General features: G+C 40.9%; 1 protein-coding gene across 1 annotated transcript in view; it reads left to right on the forward strand.

The window, feature by feature from the left end:
* Positions 1-9,097, forward strand: part of ppp1r14bb (protein phosphatase 1, regulatory (inhibitor) subunit 14Bb) — a 40,318-nt gene extending 31,221 nt beyond the window's left edge. The window contains exons 2-4 of the mRNA XM_012876792.3: positions 6,517-6,600; positions 6,681-6,713; positions 6,799-9,097. Of these exons, the coding sequence (XP_012732246.1) occupies positions 6,517-6,600; positions 6,681-6,713; positions 6,799-6,867 (186 nt within the window). The 3' untranslated portion in view covers positions 6,868-9,097. The remainder of the gene's footprint in view (positions 1-6,516; positions 6,601-6,680; positions 6,714-6,798) is intronic.
* Positions 9,098-10,926: the final 1,829 nt, after the last annotated feature.

A 10,926-nucleotide genomic window follows, 5' to 3' on the forward strand; every position in this document is an offset into this window, starting at 1 on the left:
GGGCGCTATTTCCTAAGCCAGCAGTTTCTCCGTTGTTTTTTTTTGTTTTTTTTTTTTTGTTTTTTTTTTTTGTTTTTTTTTTTTTTTTTTGGTAATCTAGTACACCTCGCTGCAGAGTGTAAGATTATCTGCCAATGGAATGAGTATTTTGACCCCTAAAATAAGATAATTAGACATCCTGCACTTGAAATAAGATGATGGAGATGAATTGTTCCTATTTTAAGTGGAAAAAATTTTGTAGAGCTGGGCGATAAATCGATTTAATCGATTAATTTGAATTTACAATTCTTTAAGATTTTTGGAAAATCTGGAGTTTATTTTGCCAATACACTCATTGGGTTTCCATGAAGAGAACAGCATGTGATGCTGAATATATGTTTAGGCAAATATATTGTCAAAATATTGTTAAGTGTAAAAAAAATTTTTACCATAATACGAGGTACCTCATTTACTTATTTACTTTTTTTGACTTAGTATGAAGTTCACAAGTGCAGTGAAGCCTGTTCTTAGCTCAATGTGTAATACCACTAGCAGCAAATGTTTTGTTATATTTTCATTGTTTATAATGGCACGGCTGCCATCTTGTTTTGCAAGCATGTTTCACAGCTTGTTTTTAGTTGCACTTTGAATCAGGTCAACTCCCTGACGCAATGCTTGACATAAAAAGCAAGGTTTTAAAATAATTTCTTTAATTTCTTTTTATGAAACAAAAAGGAGGAAAAAATCGATGAATCTGATTTGGTATGATAAAATCGGAGATTTATTTTTTAATCCATATCGCCCAGCCCTAAAACCATGTTATGTACATGCTCAAATCAAGGACAAATACACTCATTTAAAGAAAATTTTACTTATTTTTAGTTCAGTTTATGTTCTGTATATGTGAAGCTCATGTTTCCTTTGCGGCGTTCAGGCTTGATGTCACCAAACACAGAAGCTCCCTGTAACAGAGAAGTTACTCTCATCTGCACACACATCCAGCATTCAGACGCCGCGCTCGCATGCTGTCACATGTCATCCCGCTCTGTGGGACAGGAAGCCTCCAGACGAGCGGCGTTGCCTCCGGTGCCCCGTCCCTCCGCTTCGTGTGTCTGGGTGAATCACATTTGGAAGCTTGTCAGGAAGAGCGTAATTAAATTTAAAGGCCACAATGATCCAGCCGGGCTGTACGACCGTTTGTTTCTCAGGTGACGCTGCTGATTTACATCCAGCAGAGGCTTTTAGCCACACGTCGGGCTCCCCCTCTCCAATGCAAATAACACGGCTGTAGTCACCAGTATATCCATCGTGGGCCTAAAGTTTTAACCAGTCTTGAAACTGCATGTTTTTTTGTTTCTCCAACATTTCCGGTAATCCATTTTAAGCTGCAGACCTTTATTAGCCTTCCACGGTGCGCTAAGCGGAGAAATGAAACCACGCAAATCTGAGGAAGGAGTACCGCAGATTAGTGAAGAAAATCTGCACGGCGGAGCCTTAAAAGCAACGGAGGGGACTCGGGCTAACTGATCCCTGGAGGTTTAAATCCTGCTTGACAGAGACCACGGCGATTATGAAGCCGAGTTACCATCAGACTGAGCGTAGATGACTGGAGGAATTAAATGTAAGCCGAGGGCAGCAAAGGATCGACCTGAGAAGCCAAGTTAACAGATCCAGCAGAATACCGATGCAGGTGTAGATCTGAAATCAACATAAACCTGTTAAAGAAGACGTAACTTCAACGCCTATGTTTCTAACACTTATTTTTGGATTTCTAAACCAAAACTTTTAATGAAAATGGGATTTCTTAGTCTGTTATGATAATTGTGGTTATTTAATACAATTACTCTAGGATCTATGAAAGTGTTTCTTTATTGAAGAACTTCAGGTTTTCTTCTATTTTCTTCCTTAAATGCAATAAGTTCTGGGTGTGAGTGAATAACCCTAATAAATAACTATGGTAATAAATGTACTTTCCACTAAGTACTAAGTTATGTTATCTTTAGAGAGATGTCGCTGTCGTTGTTTCCATTATTGCAAACAGGAGCAGAACAAAACATGGCATAAAAAAGGCTGATTTAATGAAAAACAAGGAGAGAAAAAAAATAGAGTAATAAATTTACAGCCGCGGGTTTAATGCCCTGGATTAAAGGAAGACGTGAAAGTGATGAAATTCTAATTTCAGTAAGGGTCGCGACTGTAGAATCTGGATTTACGCTACAGTTTTGGCAATGAACGGCATCGTCGCATAAAATTAAACGTTTAGTTTGCCGTCGCGGGTCATACGCATACTTTCACAGCTCGGAGCAAAGCTGTGCTGAACGTGTCCAGAAACAAGACGCACACTGCAAAAACGGAACTAAAAATAAGTTACATTTTCTTGAAATTAGTGCATTTGTCCTTGATTTGAGGAGGTAAATAAGATGATTTGCCAGTGGAATGAGTATTTTGACCCCTAAAATAAGAGGATTAGATAAACTGCACTTGAAATAAGATGACGGAGATGAGTTGTTCCTATTTTAAGTGCACAAATCCCAGTGCAATAGTTGTCTCTAAAGCACAGCCTAAACCGTTCATCATGGTTCCCGCCACAGAAAGCAAAGCTGACGTTAGCGTCGGCTTTAATGTCCAACAATCGGAGAGGAAGGGGAACAGGGGGAGTTTTTAGAAAAAAAAAAGCTCCTGTAGGGTCTGATTCTGCTTTATGGAGGACGACAGAAAACAAAACACTTAAATTAGCTTTTTGTTTCTGGCCGGCATTCCTGTTTATTACTGGAGGAAGCTAGCAGATTGCCCCAACATGCCCACAACACCTCAAAGGCTACTTTGGTCTTTCAGCAGGTAGTTGCTGAAAGATAAGTTGAAGATTGCTTTAAGTTGCACCATTTAGCCCTTTGTTGTTGTTGTTGTTGTTGTTGTTGCTGCCTTCAAATCTTCCTGTCACATCTATACATGTGAGGCAGGTGCAACAACTAGCAGGATAAAGGGGTTTTCTGCAGGGTGAAGCGCAGCTTTTCATCTTTGTTTTCTGGATGTCTTTGAATTTCTCCACACCGCAGCGCCTTGCGTCCAACCCTGAAGACCCTGCCAGGATCTCGTGGCTCCGCTTTTACACCCGGCCACATCTGCAGACAACACTACCCTCTCTCTCTCTCTCCCTCCCTCCAGACAGTCAGTCAGTCTGGATGATTGTTTTTGGAAATCCTCCCTCGTGAATCCCAGCTTTCTTTGTGTCTCCTCTCTGAAGCCTGTCTTCCGGCCTTTTTTTTTCTCTCTTTCTTTCTCCACCCCCCAGCATGTCACTCTCAGTCTACTCCTTCCTCTGCCCGTCCTCGCTCTCTCAGAGAGCCCCACTCAGCTGCAGTCTCTTCTCCGCGCGCTCCTTAACCTCTTACCTTCCTTCCTCTCGGCGTTCCCTCCCCCCCCCGCCTTTCGCTCCACAGATTAACACAAATCACAGGCAGCGCTAGGCGTCACATTTAATCTTTTAACTAGCCAGAAGATGACTTCAAACATGCCATTCTCGATGATTTTTACGGATAGCATCCCTTATTCTGTTCACATTTTTTTTTCTTAGAGCTCAGAGGCGCATGGAGACCACGTGTTGGCCTGATCCTCCTTTGTGTCAGAGTTTCCTACAGTAGCTGACGTTACTGAAGTGCATTTTTCTCTCTCTGATCGTGTTTCTTGTGTGCTACAGCCTACTTTGACGCTTACATTAAGTCTGTTTGCTGACAGTAGGTCTATCTGTCACTTTCAGTCTCTATCTCACACACCCAGACTGTCTTGTGCAGGATTACACACACACACACACACTCACACACACACACACACACTCCCAGCTCAGACTTATTTAGCTCATTTTATAATTCCTTAATCCTCGCGTTTAGGAAGTAGTGTGTGAGTTTTCACCGGAGGAACGGCCCGGTTAATCTGACACTTGAATGTGCACACTCGGCATCCTGTGCCTCCCGGTCTGCTGGTCCTGGATTTCGTGTTTGTATGGTGAGATAGCCGAATGGGTGGGGGGGTGGGGGGGTGGGGGGGTGTAGTTGGGCAGGTGCAGAGACAGCTGGTGTGGGCATCTCCAACCGAGGGGGAGGACCGGAGCCACTGCGAGATTCCTGGAGGACAACATGAGTGTAGGGTAGCAATTGAGCTGAAAAGAGGAGGAAATGAGGGCTCGTACCAATGTGTGTGCATGCGGGGCTTTTTTTTTTTTGTTTTTGTGTTGTGCCACTCTGACAGAAACCACACTGAGCCAGTGTGTGTGGTTTAAAAGGATGGACAACAAGGAAGACTGATTATGACAATGACGACGCACAAAGACGGAGTCACTTCTCTTACGCGGTGAAAGGCGATTTAACAAGAGCGTTGCTTGAATTCAGGCAGCATTTGAAAACTGGTTCAGATCTGATGTGGCTGACCGGGACAAATTTAGTGTCATTTGATGATTGTAATTCAAGGAAAACTAAAATCACACGTTGGGTTCCTCAGGGCTACGTTCTCGGACCACTTTAATCTGACATCACCGTAATCTGCCCGTCTCAGATTATGAAGTACGGCAACACAGGGCTGCACAATAAATGAAATGGTGATTGCAACGCCAGTGGAGACAATATTACAATTACAAGTGAACTGCCTAAATGTAATATTTGACAGGAAATTATATTCCAAGTGTTGCGCTTTCAAGTTTAACAGACTCGACCAACTAAATGGACTCTAGCTTCGTTTAATGCCCACACTAGGTGTGTTATTTCAGTGACTGAGATGCTAAAACTCACGGACAGTGGTGGGGACATTTGGTAATGTTAAAGAAAGCTTGAGTAATTAATAATTGGAATGATTTATCACAATTTTCACAGGTAAATATTTTCCTGAACTTGTCGCTTCTACAACATCCCTTGCAAAGTCTACGCTGATGACATGCAGGTGTATATTTTTGTGTCACCAATTTACCAAATTCTACTACAGTCAAGTCTGTCCGTACTATGCATGATTAGATGTGTCATAAATTCCCCCCGGTTATTGTAGATGGTCACCGTTTTTGGGTCCAAACATTCAGGATTAGTAGTCAACAGTCATAGATAGAACTTTTTTAATATAAATGCAACAATGGGCAGTTTTTCTTTGAGGTCTCACCTGCTGATTCACATTATTACATCATTTACATCAGTCATAGCACAATAGCAAAACACTTGGATGGGGTATTTGACACCAGTGATATAAATGGGGGATTTTTATGGCATCTCCCTACTCCTGGAGCAGATTTTAGTGGCCAAGATGCTAAAGTTTATGGCGAATCATGCAGAGATGTCAAGGATGGACAACTAGGAACATTTTTTATGGACTTAAACAAGGATTTTTCAGGTTTGATGCAATTGTTGGTGATATTTTTAACATTTTACCTGCCAATCACTGTCCAGAGCCATTATGCGAAAATAAGATGATTGCTCTATCTCTACTTTTTTGCTATTGATCTGAAGGTTATTAATTACCTGCTTATCACTTAAGGCTGCGTGAACATCTGATAGCTTATCTTCCCCTAATGCCCTTTTTCTTATTATTATTATTGTTATTGAGAACAAGTCTTTTTAAATTGTGATCAGTGAATTTCTCCTGTACAGATATTTATAGTTAATGTTTCTGTGTTTTTTTTTTATTCTGTAAACAAAGATTAGAAAAAGATCTGTTGAAGCGACACTTGGTAGCAAAACTGATTTAAAACAAAACCACCTTTAAATTGCCTAAATGCAGATTATATGGTTTAATAAAAAAGGCACTAAACTGTCTTTCAATGTGTATTCTTGTGTTAAAACAACACATGTTGGTTTTTGCGTCGCTGACATGGACCCGATTAATAAATACCTCTCTATAATTCATCTGTTGTTCCGATGCTCTGAAAAGAGCCTTATAACATTGCTTCTAGTACATATCTATATATCTATATCTATATATCTACATAGTCAGATTCATGTGTTGTGTTCATTATGTTGTTGGTGCTGATGCTGTGCAGGTTTTTCTATTAATATTGTCAATTAATAGCAACCATGTAAAATTATGCCAAGACATAACTTAGCTCCATATTTTCCCAGGCTTACCTTTAATGTTTTGCACGTTTTAGGCGTGTTTATGCTTCCCTAAGGGGCGGTTGGACAAAGAGAGTAAAAAGTCTTATCCTACTTTGAGCAAAAATGTCCATATTTTTTTAATGTATTGTTTTAGGTGCTGATATTTGTTTGAATACTCCTTCTTTTGAAAGCCTGGTACAGTCATCCTCTGTCTGCATGGGAAACATACACAAGCACTAATAATATTGTATCTATGCTGGTGGTTTTTCCATCTTTTAAACATTCAGAAAACTGGCCACATGGAGATCTCTTTGTGTCCTCTTTCTTTTTTTTTCTCCTCCAGTAGGCAATGGATGCTCGCTGCCCTCTAGTGTTTAGAAGTAGACATCAATCAGCAGTAGCTGAGATATAAGAGTTTAAGCAAGCGTTCGTTGCTCATTGCTGTCGCCGTTTCTTTCTCTCGCTGTAGGAGGAGGCCATCCCAGAGCTGGAGATCGATGTGGATGAACTGCTGGACATGCCCAGTGACGTTGAGCGAGCAGCCAGAGTCAAGGTGAGGAAAACGTGCATTTAAACACGTAGGGGAAAGAGAAAACCGGCGCTCCATTCATGTCATGTTCCACTGTGTTACAGGACTTGCTGGTTGACTGTTTTAAACCCACTGAGGTAAAGTTATTTGATTTTTTTTTTTCCCTCCGTGTACTTTTTAAAGGTACACATCTTGAGTCCTGTCCTTCTTGTCTCCCTGTAGGACTTCGTCTCAGAGCTGCTTGACAAGATCAGAGGAATGCAGAAGCTCTCTACGCCTCAGAAGAAATAATGGCATCCCTCCTTTTTCCCCCACATGTTCCCGTCCTCTCCGGCCCTCACGTCTTGACTTCCTTCCACGCCCAACGTTTATCTTTTAATGTCTTCTGCTTCCATAGAAGGTCATTAAATGCATCGTTTCTGCTTAGAATTTGACCACCTGACTTCACCCCCGGCTATCTTGGTCACTTTTCTTCATATTTTTTTTTTTTGGGTGTACTTTGGACCACTCGAACTTCTTTCATCCGTGGAAATAAATAATCTGCAAGCCAACTTGTCTGTCGTAATCCAGGCACTCTCCTTCCCTATTGTTTCGCCTCCTGCCGTTATTGGCTCTCTCCTTGCTAATCTCTCTCCTCTTCCTCCCACTTTCCCATCTGCCTGAGGAGGAACAGAGTCCCATAATTACTGTAAAAGCGGGGTGGGCTTGGAGTGGGAAGGAGAACACGTAAAATACCAGCCAACCGCCACAAGAAATGGAGTCAAAACCGAGGATGAAGAAGGATCCACCAGCGTGAATATGTGAATATTTTAACTTGTTTTTAATTGTCCCTGACACCATTCAGAGATTTGTTACCTATTCCCGGTTCTGTTTGAGGGCATGGAGATCATCGCTTTATTTTAACTTTTTATAGTAATCTTTTTGGGGCAATTTTGCCGCCTAAACACTGGCATTAGTGCAATGCTGCATTAAGACATTTTCAGAGTCTCTTAAAGGGCATATACCATCATTTTTGCAACTTCTCCTGTGTTCAGGATCATAGCTCACAATAGTTACAATTATTTCAAGTCTAAAATTGAGAATTATGTATTAAAAAATCAAATGGAAAGCAGCCGGAAGTGGCTGAAGAGTGATGGGGTTACTTCTGGACCGCTAAACTTGGTTATAAGACAATAACACGATGAATATCAAGGATAAGATCAGTGATGCCAAAGTCTAAAGGCTCAAATTTGGGTTCAAAAAGGGAGAATTTATATGGATGTTTTTTCACTGAGAGGGATGAAATCAAGAGAAATGGCTGTAGCTTGGAAATCTAACAAACCAGCAAACTAGTGGGATTTAAAAACTCTATCAGGAAGTCTTCCTGCAATTCACCCCAGTGGAGAATGGCAGCTTGGGAGCAAACTGTAACTCAAAACTTTTAACATTAAGGCAGGTTAAAGGTGCAGGTTACTGCAGACTAAAAAGTAAAAGTAATGCATTTTCCTACCCGATCCACATTATGCTTACAAACAAACGTCACCGGGGTCTGCCTGTTGACTCCCTGCTTGAGCCATTCTTTTTAACCGTGGCATGAACTGTCATGTTCCTTTAGTTTTTGGTTGTTGTTTTGTCCGCTTTAATCCAAATTCCAGTTATTTGTTTTAAGCCTAGGACAAAAAATGTGAAAATCTCTCCTTCTTACCTGTGTTTGCAGGTAAGGAGCTAAAATGCTCAGTGTCCTTTTTCTGTGTCGTCCATGCATTGGACACATATTTCTTAAAAGGGTGCTTATTGTTAAGAAAAGTACCATGAGAGATTTCCAGACGCTACGGCATCCTCCATATATGGCAGTGCCTTCCTGTTTTAGTAGGTGTGACTCAATAAGGGTTCTTTTGTTTTCAGAGAAGCACATTTCAGAATTTGTTATCCACTTTGAAAATTAGTGGAAAGACTGAGATTGCGTTTGTGTGCGTCATACGCTCAGGACGTCTAGGCTTTCTGGGTCGGAAATATGATGATATATGCCCTTTTTTTAAATAAAAACCTGCATTGTGTCATTTTCGGTGGAAGAAAACCTGAAGCTCTGACCACGAAGCGTCGCTTAAATCTGACCTTAGTTCAGCGAAGAGGAAACTTTGATGCCTGAAAATAACGGTTGAACCTTTTAGGAAGTTTTTAGACCGTCAAATAAACGTTTGTTTGGTTTGAAGCTAAAGCAGAAGTGGATTTTTTTATTTTTTTTTATTTTTTAATTAGGCTGAATGTGAACATTTGTTCCTCAGTCTAGCCTGCACATACACATATATGTCTGTGTTGTTGTTAGTGTATGTTGCTACCTAATGTACAGCAACATCTGTCATAGTATGGAGTGTTTTTTGGGCCTGTATATTCTGCTGTTATGTAGGACAGATTTTCCTGAGGAGTTTTGTTTTTGTATAGGACTGGTTCCTGTTCTTATTTCTTGTCATACACACACACTGATAGTCATAAAGGGGAACCCTGTAAAAAGCTGCCTTTTTAAAGTCACCCCACCCCCAACCTGGCATCCCTTCCTCATCATTTGCTGCACATTTTCTCTGAACAGAGCGCTCACTTCTTCCAGGCTCCCTCCTCAGCCCGTCATGCCAGTAGACTCAACCAATGAGAAGCCCAGAAAACCGGAGGGAGCGCTTGTATTTCATTGTTTGAATCCGTTTAAGCTCATTCTTCTCCTCACGACCGCCAACCTGCCGCTGTGACTGGTGTCGGCTTATCTCCAGGCGCGGAGACAGAACCGACATACGTCCACAGCTGCAGGTGCGTGTCCTCCACCTCCAAATTGCACCTGCCAGTCATCTCGAAGGATAAGCCATCTGTTTCTGATCAGATCAGAGGCCGACACCCGTCGGCCCACAGCAGCAGTAACATTTGTTGCGACCCGTCTGCACCTGCTGTTTCAGACCTTTTACCGTCTGCCTTTTTCTCAACTATTATCAAACTGCTGCTCTCTCATTTCACTCCTTCTTCCATTACATACATCCCCCCCTTCCTCTCCCTTAGTCCATTTTCCGTTTATATAAAAAAAAAAAAACAGATGTTGCCTTAGGTATAATTTATGTTACACAAACCAAAAAAAAAAGGAAAAACAGGAGTACTTCAGTTTTTTTTGTTACTAAGCAGATCTACACTGCCTTCCTGCAGCGTTAGTACTCCTTGAAATGTTTCACATTTATCACTTTATGCCTGGCAAACTGTATTGGTATTCGGATTTTATTGACCAGATCAGCACAAGTATTGATAGTTATGAACTGTAGGGAAATAGGGATTTTCCAGTGTATTTTTATTTATTTTTTTTGGGAATAAAACGCGTAAAGTAGAAGCTACTTTCTACGCATTTACAGTCTTTTGTGGATTATCTCTACCAGCTTCGCACATGTGGAGAAAGATGTTTTCGCGCCAGTCTTTACAAATTAGCACAAAGTCGCTCAGATTGGATGCAGCGTCTGTGAATCCGTATTCAAGCCCTCTCACAGCTTGCCCAAAGCATGATGCTGTCACCACCGTGTTCCCTGTAGAGTTCAGGCGGGGTGTGTAGGGCTGGTTTTCTGCCGCTCACAGCAGTTTGCACTTCATCCAAAAAAAAAGTTCAGTTGGATTGAACGGAGCTGTTCAAAGCGTGGGATTTTATTTGTGAACGAACACCTATTATTCAATACTTGTGTTGGTCTGTCACATGAATTCCTAATACATCACGTGGCAGTTTGTGGTTGTGACATGAATAAATGTGAAGTTATGTGCGAGTGAATACTTTTTGCAAGACGCTCTGCTTTACGTGGAGAATCTCGGATCCTCTCTCGCTCCTTGTTTTGAACTGTTTTTTCTCTTTTTTCTTATTAGAAGTGCGTGTTTAATACTTAGTTCTTTATAAAGCGGTTCTGTTTAGGTAAAACAATGTTATTCACACCGACCCGCGTACGACTGGTCAGTTTTTATCGTGATCATCACACCTCTTGATGCCAAGCCTTGGAATAACACTTAGTTGAACAGAAGAAGAAAAAAATCATCATTCAGATGCGTTTGTTTTTCTGGTGCGATTGCTTTTGCCTTTATCTGTGGCGTTCCCAGACTGAGCTCTCTGCGGCTTTGTTCATTGGTCAGATAGTTTTAGGCAACTTCAATCAGTAGCTCAATTTGAGTGGATTTTTTTTTGTTTGTTTTAAATTCAGGTTTTGGATTATATATAATATATATCTTCTTAGACTGTTATTGAAAAGTCTTTTTTTTTACTGTTTGGAAAAATTACAATAAAAAAAGTAAAAAAAAAGGTGTATACTGATTATCATTGAGACTAAATACAAGCGCTAATCCATACAGAATGGAGTAATGGTG

Source organism: Fundulus heteroclitus, chromosome 14 (genome assembly GCF_011125445.2).
Source record: "Fundulus heteroclitus isolate FHET01 chromosome 14, MU-UCD_Fhet_4.1, whole genome shotgun sequence".
In the NCBI taxonomy this organism is placed as follows: Eukaryota; Metazoa; Chordata; class Actinopteri; order Cyprinodontiformes; family Fundulidae; genus Fundulus; species Fundulus heteroclitus.